The following is a 13560-nucleotide window of genomic DNA, read 5'->3' as shown; positions in this document are numbered from 1 at the left end:
TAATAATTTAATATATCATATCGTTTTTTACGTTATCCAAAGTATATTTGTCCCTTGCACTTTCAACAATGAGGTAGCTAAAGCTTGGAGTATAGGTAAAATTTTAAATTTTTCGTCCAAGATATTTCTTCATTTTATATATTATTGGTAATTTCTACGGGATAAATATCACATACAGCTTTTTCAACAGATGCTTTCAGAGCTGTCTTACATATTTGTATTTGCTCCATACATTTTATTAAAGATGCCTATCTTGTTTGGCTAATTAAAATTAATGTAGATGTTATACCATGTTGATTCTTATTATGGAAAAATACTGCGGCTAGTATGTGTTTATTCTTGAAAAATTTAACAATTTTTTTTAATTATTGAAATATGGTAACTAAAGTCGTTCAATCGTTCAAAATCGTGAAAGAATAACTGTAAATGCGCTGCACAAACATAATATTGTAAATGATTATAAATAGATTCAGCTTTTAGAATTCTTCAGGCTGCTTTATTGTTAGCGGCATTATCAGTAACTAAAGAATATACTTTTACCGGATTCAATTCATGAATTACATTTTTAAATTCCTGAACAATATAATCTGTCGTTTGGCGATTTTCCTCAGTTTTTGAAAATTAGTAGAATATTGGAACAGGCGTCATCATCATAAAATTAATAATACTCTCTTTTCTGATGTTGCTCCAGCCACCTGATACAATTGATAAGTGTGGAGCGTTATCTATTATATCTGCAATTCTCGCCCATATCTCCTGACGCTTTGTCTAGAAGATATCCAACCCTGCCTTCGTATGGGTAAAATGTAAATAGAACGTATTTTTTTTAAAAAAAATTTTGGATGTAGGGATTTTCAGTGATTAAGAAAGGTTCAGAGATAATGGAATCAAATTTTCTTGAGTAACAAGTCAATTTGATAATCATTCTCACTAATTTCACCCAATTCTTCGTTAGAGCTAGAAGTATACAAATTAAATTTATGTGATTTTTTGTAGAGGTTGATATTTTGGAATTTGAATAAATTTTTTCTTTAATTATGACAGGGCACATAGTAGAGCTGCTTAAATGCTTTACCATTCAATCAAAGTGGGTAATATAAAACTTCTTGCAAAACCTGCATACCGCTTTAACTGATTTACCATCGCGTACTTCTTGAAAATGTTTTCGAACTTGAAGATTTGGTTTGACCATAATCTCTTAATATATTAAATATAAAAGATTTTGTTATTGTAAAGTTTATTAATCTTAATTATTTTATAATTATCGACAATTATTTCAATGATTTGGCTTAATATTATATAAAATATATAACTTTTTACCAGAATTGAATAAATTATTTTGTAAATCTGACCAGAACAAACTAAAAAGAAATTTAATTTATAAATTCAAATGTAGCAAGTGTAAAATAAATGAGAATTAATATAATTTATACTCGGCTAAATATTAAAGAAAATTTAAATTTATTAAAAAATAAACCATGACTTAGCAAATTATATTTATTTATTTTAAAAAAAAATTTTTTGTTTTCGATTCCTTCATGATGCAAATATATTTTTAAATAAATTGTAACCTAATAATTGATAAACATGCTTTTAATGCATAATAGTTAATTATATCAAAATATTTATTCGCCAATAATATTTTAGAGTATTTGATAGTATTTGACAGGTCAAATACTCCTCCGGTCAATTGACCGATATGCCAACCCTAGTAATTTTATTCAAATTTTATAAGTATTATTTTCCATTAGAAAAACTTTATAAACAGTTTGAACCTAAACATTTTTTTTCTCTTTAACCCTTGATCATTATTGATTCAATATCAAAGGATAAAATGGCAGTGCCACTGATGTTGCCAGTTTTCTTTATGTATTTTCAATTCCCCATTTCAATGTGGACTTATAGAGAATCATTAATTTAATGAATAAGAGTTAGAGAAAAAATTTCCACTCTCATTCGATTTATTAGAGGCCGAATTGATGGTAAAGCAAAATTTTGAGTGAAAAGTTCACGAAATTTATTTCTAAAAGATATTTTAACCTTGTAAATATGCATATTAATCAAATAAAGATAAATAAATTTATAATTTGACAAAAAATTTACTAATACTTATATAAAATGTGATAGCGTTTTTCCCTTTTTTTTAGAAAATCATTTTAATCATTAAAAATATTGCAAATTTACTTTGTGAATATAATAGGTCTATTAACAACCCTGTTAAAATAAAAATGCATAGAATTCTTTTAAGTTTACTGAAATAACTAATTTATCCTCTTTTTCTAAATAGAAAAAACTTAAGGGAGATTTATAAAGGATAGTAAAATTTTATCAAATTCTTTTTCTCATTGTATGTTTAATATTATATTCTTAGCAACGTCTACCGTGGACAGTTCACTCCTATAACTTTTAGTTTTTTAAAAAATTTAGCTCACAAAATTAAATGACAAACATTTGAATTCCTATTCCTTGAACATACAAATCAAAATTTTTAAATTTAACTATTGTTCCTTTTTAGGAACCCAATTATGTTTTTCAAAATTATTAAATTTTATATTATTTTTTATTTTTACAATTTTACAGATATAATAGTTTTAATAAATAAATCACAACTTTAAAAAAAAATGGCCAAATCAAATAAAATGACCAAATAAAAAAAAATCTTCAAAACATTAGCATTTCTATTCATAACATATACCATACCTATAAAATATATAATTATATTTAACTTTGTTTATGTATAAAGTTGCAAAGAAACAAAAAACTTTGTTTACTTGTAATTCAAATGTTAAGTAGGCGCCAGACCATTATTTCATCGTTATAATTGTTATTTCTGTATAAAATTTTTATTTTTTGAAAGGTTAAAATTAAATAAAGACGAACTTCCTTCCTGTAATCCTAAGAATACTGGTTTAAAATTCTTATAATCAAAATATTTTATTCACCTATCAATTTTTTAGAATATAGTTTTCTTTCTTACTATCGCCTTGGAAAGAAATTTACGAAAGAAACTAGTATTTTATGATTTTATTAGTTAATTTAAAAAAAAATTTATTCGGGGGTGCTTAAAAGCTACTTTTTTTAAAATTATTTGTTGTCATATAAATAGTATAAAATTTAATTGCCATTGTTTTGTTTAAAATATTTAATCAACTTTAGGGATGCTCAATAATAATTTTTTTAGGAATGCTAATTATATTGTAGGGGAAGTATTCCTTTGCAATCTCTTGAGGCTAATGCTTCATATCATAATATCTTCTTTTTTTTTCTTTCATCCTTTCTTTTGATATAAAAGCGTTTGGTCAAATATAATTTTTAAATCCAAAAATAATCAGTCCCTAATCACTGTAAAAATTAAAATATTTATAATATAATAAAGAATTAATTAACATTACAGTGTTACATACATAAATGGTAAATATAAAAATATATTACTACAATTGTAAAAATTGGGGACAAACAATAAATTCTTAAATGGTACTTTTTAGCTTGAGGGGATGAAGACAATGGTAAGCTGCGGTACCTTTGTTTTGGGGTACAATACGATTAATAAAACATGTTGTAATAAGTATATATAATTGAATTTTTTTATTACATGAATTTATTCATAATACATAAATAAATAAGAATTAACTATAGTTTTTAATATTTTTTAAAAAAAACTAGTTTCTTTCATCTCTTAATTATTTAGACCTCATTTTAATCTTTTTTATACTGCTCAAACCTTACTTATATTGTGGGTCAAAACTTTCATATTTATGATGATATTTTGTAAATTTTTATTATTTTGGATTAATCTTGCATTATCAATCAAATCAATATATTCATTCCATCACAGAAACTTCGAAGATACAGTTTTCGTAGCTCGATGCCAGCTAAACTGCTTTGAAAAAGTAAATTTTAATACATAATTTCCCCTCATCATTCAGGCGTACTAAAATAAAATTAATTAAAATTTTGTAGTTAAGTTTATAATATGTTGTGCTCAAATAAATAAAATGAGCAAGAATAAGTTAAATTAAAAGAAATAGTCAAGAACCCATTTTAAAGTAGTTGAGATCGACGATCTGCCTTATTGGTCCTAGATCAGGACCAAATAGCTTGCCAGTTCGGTCTTTTTTCGGAGACCCCGTTTCGGACCGGTCTTTTATATTTACTGATTCAAAATCAGAGTAGGCAAACATAATTAAAATCAAAAAAGGATTAGAAATTTTTAAAAGTTATTATAATCTTTAAAGCTGATAAGGAATAAATCATTATACCCCTTTTCTGACTGAGCATTTTAAATTTTTTTTAAATAAAGGATATTTATATCTATCTTTTTCTTTGGTTCTTCAATAATCAAATGGACTATAAAGTTTTACTGTTAAATTGATGTAATTTTATCTATTTTTTTAAGTATCGCAATCAGACAAAAATAATTATTCGAAGAGATGCAATCGTCAAATTAAAATGTCTAGGTGATTCATGTTTTCAGGTAAAAACAAATATTTTTCGAAATTAATTAAAATTCCTTTTGAAATTCAAAAATAGGTTTGAATACCTTTCTCTAAGGTATTTTAGAAATTTTTCAGTGCGTTATTTACCATATGCAATGGTTTATAGAACATAAAATTTTTGCGCTAAGGGAGATCGGGGCAGTAATCGCTTTCTTTTAATCCAAATTATGTCACAGGATTAGAAATAAGAAAAAATAATTTTTTTTTAAAGATTATTCCTTTTTTTTGTGATTTCAATTTTAAATTTATTTAGATCATTGTTATTTTATTTCTTCATTATGTGACATTAGGATACTGAGTTTATGGAGGTATTCGAAATCTCTCTAATTTAAATTATTAAGGTGATTAAAATGATTAGATTTGATTGGAAATGTATAGCATGTGCAGAGTACCCACACTTTGAATTTCAAACAATTTTGCCGTAAACTTTTGTTTTTATTTACATTATGAAAATTAATATAAAGAGTAATTGTAAAGTTTTAAGCAAATATGTTTGAAATTTACAGTGTGAGTACTTCCCACATGCTGGAAATATACCTACAAAAATACTAATCGAATATTTCCACTATTCGTATTCGATTCATATTTTGGAATCAAATAATTGTATATTCGATTTAATTAAATTTTTTAAAAAATATTTTCAAAAATAGATTATTAAATTTTTTAAAAAATATTTTCAAAAATAGACTATTAAAAATTTAAAAAATGCCTAAAAACTGTAAATAAGTTCCATAAGGAACATGTTAATAATTAAGAGTAATTTCAAGTATTTACAAATTATATCGAATAATAGATAAAAAATTATTCGACATAATATATTTTCCTTACTCGAATCCAATAGAATAATTTTGTAATCGTATTCTTAAAATATCGAATAATTCATTTTTGGTATAGCTGGAATACATATTTTATCAAATTCGATTTTTTAATTTATATTTCTACTAGTGTAGGAATGAAATCACTACCCATTGTAGAATCACTATAGTGATATTTTTTAAGAAATATGATTATTACATAGGCGTATCTAGGATTTTGATAAGGGGGGTTTCACTATTAAGTGGTTTTTTCCCATACATTTTATTGGAGATGTTTAGGTCAATTAATTGTAGGTTCAATTTTATAAAATTAATATGGGATTCTCTTTTTTTCATAAAAAAGCTCTTTTTCTGAAAAATTTAAATTATAACTTGTTAATTTAAAAAATTATTACATTTTACTAATTTTTCTCTCAAATTCTTCTTTATTAGTGTGGAGAGGAGGGTAGGAGTGTGCAGGGGTAATTTTTTTATCAGTTTAAAATTATATTTACGAAAACAGTCAAATTTGTGATGCTGAATGGGGAAGGATCTCACCTCCCTTCATTCCTCTTTGTTACGCGCCTGGATTATTGGAATAATTTTGTATTTTTTATATAAATTTTTACACCGTTTTTCTATTTCATGCTACATTTTAGTGATATTCTTATTCTTAGTGCAATATATATTAGTGATCTGCATAGGGCCTAACTTTTCAGGCCCGGTCCGATCTCGAACAAATACTTTTTCATTTGTCCCTAAAAGCACCCTAAATAAAAATTATTTGTCCGCTCGGCCCCACTCGAATTTATTTAATTATAGAAAAATTTTAATATTTCTTTGATTGTAAAAAGACATTTTTCAAATAAAAAATATTAGCACCTTGTTTCTTGCAAGAATTTTAAAATATATACATTTATTTGACAAAATTTAATGATATTATATTTAAGAATTTAAGCCAATCCGTGCCGACCCAGTCCAAACGGAAATTGATTTTTAAATAGAACCCGGCTCGAAACCCATTTAGACCGGGCTCCGGCCGGTCCGTGATTTGCAGATCTGCAATATATATAATTTGTAATAAAATTGTTTATCTTTTTAATTTTTCCTAATAATATTTTTAAAATATTAACCTTTTATTTTATATAAAAATATAAGATTAAATGAATTAACCCATAATATCTATCCGAGACCTGCAGGCCCGGCCCCTTATTTTAATTTTTTAAATACACCCAGGCCAGGGCCTGAAATTTTTTTTAAAATATCCGGATCGGGCCGTATATTTTAAAACCAAATGTTTTAAATCGCCAATAGTAGCTATAAGAATTAAAAAGAGAATATATTATAAAAAAATCCGGGCCAGGCCTGAAAACATTTTTTTTTTAAGTCCGGGCCCGGCCTGAAAACTTTTATTTAATCCGTGCCGGACCGGGTCTGAAATAGAAAATCTTTAACCAGGCGGGGCGAAAAAATTATCTGGGCCGGGTCGTGCAAATGGTGCCGCTGCAGGTTTCTGATGTCTATAGAACATTATTGTGATTTTATAATTTCTTCACTTGATAATATTGGCGGCAATATTAGATATGTAAAAATAAATTATGTTTTATAATTATATAGGTGGTCATTTTAGATTTGCAAAATATTTATTCATTATAGATTTCATCACTACAAATATATTGGCGGTCATTTTAAATTGGTAAAAAATATTATCCACACTAGATTTTATTGCTTCAAATATATTGCCGGCCATTTTAGACCTGTAACAAATTTATTTATATTAGATTTCATCTATTCAATATATTTTTTTAAATTTAAATATACCAATATCTTAAAACACCAATATAGCCTTTTATAGTTTGTAAGATATTTGTAACTTAGAAATCAATAATTATGAATTTTAATTTTATGATTATTTTTAAAAGTTTAGGTTCGGTCATAAATTATCACTAAATACGATTGTTTTTATAAAAAACGCTTCGTTATTTAATTTGTAATGATATTTAAAAAAATGCGAAAAATAATACATTAAAAAATACACACAAACTATTTTGGTTCTTAAAGGAAAAATAAACATTTACTCATTTTCACATTACTCTTTAAAATTCATTATTTAATATTTAACTCAAAACGAAAATGTCTCGATTTATAGGCACTATATAAAATTGATATAAAATTGATTGGAGGTTGTATTTATTATAAAAGAACCTTTCTAGTTTTAATAAATTTTATTTTTTATGATACATATTTATTTTACAACATTGGCAGATAAGATACATATAATCAAATACATATATTTTTATTTATTTTAATAATTATTTAATATATTAATAAATCACTACTTATATGCTCATATATAATTATATATATTTTTTAAAAGTGCCTGCTTCCGTGCAATACATATTTTACAAATCTGTTAGAATGTGTGGATATTTGTGTAAGCGTTAATTGATCATTATATAAGTTATTTTATAATTAATCATAATTATTTTATTTATTTTAAAATTAACTCTTTTTTAAAAAAATAGAGCAATCATGCTTGCAAAAATTCATGCCGCTTTATGCAATATATTGCCAGCGAGCCTCAGTCAAATCAAAGTTTGTCCTTAAAATTCTTATTTTTTTTATTAATTTAAACAACCTTTGATACCTGTACGACGACATTTTATCTGGTGCATGTTCAAGTTTGTTATTGAATTTATAAAAAAGACATCCAAAGCTTTAGGTCTTGAATTTAATAAAGATAAACTCAGATGTGTTTTTTAAACAGATGCCCAACTGACAATTTTAAAAGCGTTAAAATTATCGATAGGGAGTCATGATCCTTATTAGGATCTCCATTGAATAGTACTATTCTCATAATAAATAGCCTAGAGAAAGTAACTTTTCTCATAACCAAACTGAAAGCTATGCTGCTAAATAAGGGCCCAATCCTTGTATTTGATAAGGAAATCGCCATGGTTTGTAAATTTTATATATATTAGGGGCATTTACTTTGTTTTTAAAATTCTGTTTCCTTTCCTCTTTAGATATTAATCAAAAACTTTCTGGAAGAATTTCTTAATATCCATTTCTCTGACTTTAATTGGGAGATTAAATATTGGGTTTGGCTAACTATCCAAATCACCTTGAACCGATCACTTATTATCTGATGGCAAAATACCTGATGACCTTACAACTACTCCTTGGTTTAGAAGAAAGTATCTCATTTAAGATATTACCTGTCTCCCAGTCCTCTAACCCATACATTTCATTTCGCTTAATAGTTATCAGATCAATAGAGATCATGAATCCTCTTTTAAAATTTTGCATGTAGTTTTACCACATGTGCTAAGATTAGATAAGATGAATGTTTTATAAATAGTAAATATACTAAATTAGAATATTTAATTCACTAATTAGCTCTAATATAAATCTAATAGATTTCTTAAATTAATTTAGGAAAAATATCGACAATTGAATCATGGAATGGCAGGAATTTTAAAGATCCCGAGATTTTGTGTGTAGATAGGTATTTTGATAGGTATGCTAAAAGGAACGATATAAAACTAACCTCACAAAAACGCCACATGGATACTAGAATACTCTACACTGTTTATTTAGGGTGGCTAGATCAAGAAAGCAGCGATGTGAATCGAGCAACACCAATCAAGTTCCTATATTATGTTATCGAAATGGGCATAATTAAAAAGGAGAATCATTCAGTTACGAATGCAAGTTATGAAGTCGAAGAATGGCTTTTACTTGGAAAAGTAGTTATTTTGAATATAAATATTAGTTGAATTCGATTCATTTTTATAAGAAAATTAAAATTTAGACGTCTAAATTTTATCGTTAGACTTTCCCTCTAATATATTATAAAAAACCAAATGATTAAATAACAATGGCCTAATTACCACCACATCTTGGCCAAGCTGGGCTCGTGCCTTTGATATTTGATTACCTTACAATTGCTGTTACTCCACTAGAAAAATTGCAATTAAATATTTATGTATTAGGATTTTATAAAAATAATTTTATTCAATAGATTTTGGTCAAAAAGATTAAAATTGACCTTAAACCAGGTTATTCATATGTCTTTCGTATTACACCGATTTCAGTCGAAGGTATTTTGGACAAATCTCGGGAGTCGAAGCCAATATTCCTAGCGAAAGGTTATATACAATATTAAGTTTAAACTATAAAAAAATAAAAATCTTCTCATTCAATGAGATTTATATAATCGTTTGAACCTTAGCCATAAATTTTTATAGATTTTAGTAGTGTCCATCAGAGGTCTACAAAGTCAGGGCCGGGCGCTGAGGAAAAAAAAATTATAATAGATAGATATAGACAATAAAATTGTGATCACCTGAAAATTTGTACAAAATAATTTAACGGGAAAGGCCGGATATTATGCAATATTTTAAGGGCCGGACCTGACTCTTTGGAAATATTTATTATTTAAAATAATAAAATAATATCAGAAATATTTATCCTTTATTGATATGATTTTTAAAATTTTTATTTAATATTTTATTAATACAGAGGAAATAGTTTTAATTTTCTATAAATGGCAATAATTTTTAAAGTAGTATAAAAATAATTCAATATAAAAATGACTTATAAATATATTATTTTGTAAATAAAATTTAAAAAAGCATTAATATTTTGTAAAAAAAGATACGATGCCTAAACTGTGTCAATCATTAGCCTTAATAGGCGGGTTGGCGATTTTTTGTCATCATATATTTTACAATATTCCATTCATATTTTAAACTCATAGAATATTGTTCCCAAAAAGTCTATAACTTTAATAAATGCGTTTTATCTTATCAAAATTTGATGGCTAAAATAAATTTAAATAGAATTAGTCAAATTGAATTTGAGCTATTAATATTAAAGAAGTAGGAGCCTTATGTTAAATAGCTGAGAAAGGAGGTGCGAAGTGGGGGTGGGGGGGGGCAAATAAAACCTGGAATTGGATTTATATGCTTTTGTTGGTGCATAAAGATTTTTAGATTTAAGGCCTAATTATTGATATTAAATGGGTACATATTTTTTATTTCTTATAATTATATAAAAAAATATTTTTTAATTTTTCTATTTATATGTTAATGGAAATGATAAGACTTAAAATTTATGTTGAGTTTTCATATTTATATTTCTTTAATTATTTTCATATAAGGTCACATTTTGTGATGTATTTATAGAGACATTGCTCGTTTATTATCTTTTTCGAGTATAATTTATCAAAAAAAATTAGAGATTGCAATGAGTATATATATATTTAACAAATGCACTCCCCAAAAAGAGTTTTTGCATGACAAGATTATGAATTATATTAAATTTAAATTATACTAATATACAATTTAACTTTATAGCAAATTTTGAACCCTCTTTTATAATTTAAACAGTTTTACAGATACTTATGGTGTTTAGATATTTATAATTATGATTAGTAAACCTAGTGCTTGTGTGGGTCTTTTTATAAAATATTGTTTTAAATTTAAAATTTCTTTTTGGCTATTTTGTGGATTACTTACATCAAATTTCACTAGATATTAGTGAAGGTCACGGCCCGGTCTTTGGTCCGGACTGGACCGATACCCTCGGACCGGACCACGGTCCGGAAAAAGATCGATCCAGACCGTGGTTTTAAATAAAAAACATATTTTTTTTAACCTAATTTAATTTGTTTTATCATTTTATTTAATATAAGAGTATTATATAAACAATATAAAATTAATTATGAATATTATAATAATTAATACAAATATTTAATTTAAATAAATGCTAATGTCTTTGTTTGTAGAACTTCCTTGGAAGGAATTAGAAGAGGGACTTAATGGAGGCGGAAGATCCATTCCATTCTTTAACCAAGAGCCCATACACATCAAAGCTTGTATTGTTTTGTTTGAAAGCCTATTCCTTTTTTTAGTGACAAGATCTCCTGCTTTCGAAAATATTTGTTCACAGAGGACAGATGTTGCTTGAATTGCTAAAAAATTTCTAGCTGCTAATGAGAAAACTGGAAATCTATATAATAAACTATATTGAGTATATAAAAAATATAAAAGACCTTTCACTATTGGCTTTCCACCATACTAATATGTCATCCTTTAATGAAACAAGAGGTTCATTCAAATAGGTGTGAAGTTCTGATATATTTTTTTCAATGATTTCTGCCGATATATAATCCCCTTCTGAATTTCTTTTTTGGGATAAAATTCTTTCTAAAAAACTAAATTGATTGATTTCTTCCTGGCACAAATGTTTGAAAATTAGGATTTAATAAATAAATATTAAAAATATACCTGAGAATCCGTTATTCCTGTATTTTTTTTATTTTCTATTTTCCTTAAATATTTTGAAAATTTGGTCATATACTCAATTCTATTAAGAGTATTAGGCATGTAAACTTGTTTTAATCTCGGATCCAATAATGTTGAGACATATGATTCATAGCAAAATAATTCTTTGAGATATTTCTGCATTTTATCCAGCATGTTATTAAGAATTTCTTTTCTTGTATTGTTATTATCCTTTTTTATATTATTTAAAATTTTATTATTTATATTCTCCATATATAACATGGAAATCCTAACTGTAGGATATTTGGATCCTGATAAATCAAGTGTGGTTTTATAGAAGGGCCTTAGAAAATCTACAGCCTCTTTAAGGTCTTCTTTTTCACACACAGTAAAGAAAACCCCTTTAAATTGTTTGTAATTCAAAAAAAGTACTTCTTCTATAGCATCCATGTTCTAAAAATTAAATATTTTTTAAAAATAATTGGATAAAAATGTAAAAACCTCATTCCATCTAATAGGGATATCAGAAGGGATTTTAAATTTTGTAATACCCTTATTTTCACATATTTGTACATATGCTTGATTTGATTTATTTATAGAAAAGGCTATGTCTCTACACTTTTCTAGGATAGTTGTAATATATGATAAACCTTCCTGAGATATTAGGTTTAGAATATGGGCACAGCATCTAAAGCCTTTAAATTTTTGTTCCTTATAAATATTCTGCAAAATATCCATGCTTTTTAGGATGTTATTGGCATTATCTGCAGTACAGGCCAGTATATTCTCCTCCAATTGATATAAATCAATTACTTCTTTTATAGCTAAGGATATTTCTTCAGAAGTATGAGGAAATGGGATATGATTTATATCAAGTAAAATATTTTTTAATGTAAAAGAAAAATCAATATAGTGTGCAGTAAAGGCTATAAATGAAATTTTATTTATATTGCTCCACATATCTGTGGTAAAGCTTATTAAAGAATTATTTTTATTTAAAATATCTTTTAGAGAATTTCTTAGTTTCTCAAAATTAGCCGTATAAAAATTTTTCAAATTGTAGCAGTTGAGTTCAAATATTTGATTAAATTATGAAGACCTGAATTTTCAAAAGTCTTCTTTGGCAGAGAGTCCATTATTACCCATTTTATAATGAGTTGGTTCATATGATCTGTTTAGAATTTATCCAATGGTATTGAAGAAAGTGATTTTGTACTTGTGGAGGACATATTTAAATTAAGAGTAGATTGTGTTTTTGAAATATTTTCATTTTCATTATTAGAAGTATAAATTTTATATTTTATCAAATGTCTGCTTAAGGTACCTAATTATTTTATTAAGAATAAGGTTAAATTATTTTGACAATGAATTATTCAGACAGTTTCTTAAGAAAAAATAGATATATAAATAATAACCAAAATATTTTAATAATAATACTGCTTATTTTGATTTGCTTAAAAAATTATAAACAATTATTTTGTTACTTGTTGCTGACGATATGTTAAATTTGGTATTACAGTGAACACATAATCTATGTTTTTTATTAGGACTATAAGTAAAATGTTTCTTGGACAAACTTATAATTTTCATATTGTAAAAAAAAATTAACAAAATCTAAAATAACTCCTCTAGAAAAATATCATAAAATAAAATATACAAAAAAATTATATTAATTGAATAGTAATAAATATTAATGTTCGGACAGTAAAAAATAAAAAGACCGGTCCGGACCACGGTCCTCAACAAAAAGATCGGTCCGGTCCTGGTCTAAGACCGATAGGACCGGACCGTTGACCTTTACTACTAGATATTATAATAAGACAACAACCAAGTATTTTAGTTATGTTTTAATTTATATATTATTATGATGGCTAATTTAATTGTATATATATATAATTTAAACAACATATCAAAATTATTCTATAATCATCAATCTGAATAAATGGTAATCTAGAGTTTGTTGGGCAAAATCAATACTTT

At 25.8% G+C, this 13560-nt stretch overlaps 1 protein-coding gene across 1 annotated transcript; it reads right to left on the bottom strand.

Moving 5' to 3' along the window:
* Nucleotides 1-887: 887 nt before the first annotated feature.
* LOC135926784 (uncharacterized) lies at nt 888-12726 on the bottom strand. The gene is made up of 8 exons (XM_065462716.1): nt 12723-12726; nt 12082-12416; nt 11875-12033; nt 11584-11811; nt 11349-11530; nt 11085-11305; nt 1116-1197; nt 888-957 (listed from the first exon to the last, which is right to left on the bottom strand). The coding sequence occupies exons 1-8, from the start codon at nt 12724-12726 to the stop codon at nt 888-890; spliced, it is 1281 nt and encodes a 426-aa protein (XP_065318788.1).
* Nucleotides 12727-13560: the final 834 nt, after the last annotated feature.

Source organism: Gordionus sp. m RMFG-2023, chromosome 3 (genome assembly GCF_954871325.1).
Source record: "Gordionus sp. m RMFG-2023 chromosome 3, tfGorSpeb1-WG-v2, whole genome shotgun sequence".
NCBI classification, from domain to species: Eukaryota; Metazoa; Nematomorpha; class Gordioida; order Chordodea; family Parachordodidae; genus Gordionus; species Gordionus sp. m RMFG-2023.
This window is presented reverse-complemented; position numbering and strand designations above follow the sequence as displayed.

What these genes read in the sequence shown, in the direction of transcription:
- LOC135926784 (XM_065462716.1), bottom strand. An exon ending in TCCCTATTAGATGGAATGAG is followed by an intron (nt 12,034 to 12,081) that starts GTTTTTACATTT and finishes TTTAATTTTTAG; the next exon opens with AACATGGATGCTATAGAAGA. An exon ending in TTCTAATTCCTTCCAAGGAA is followed by an intron (nt 1,198 to 11,084) that starts GTTCTACAAACA and finishes TAATATATTAAG; the next exon opens with AGATTATGGTCAAACCAAAT.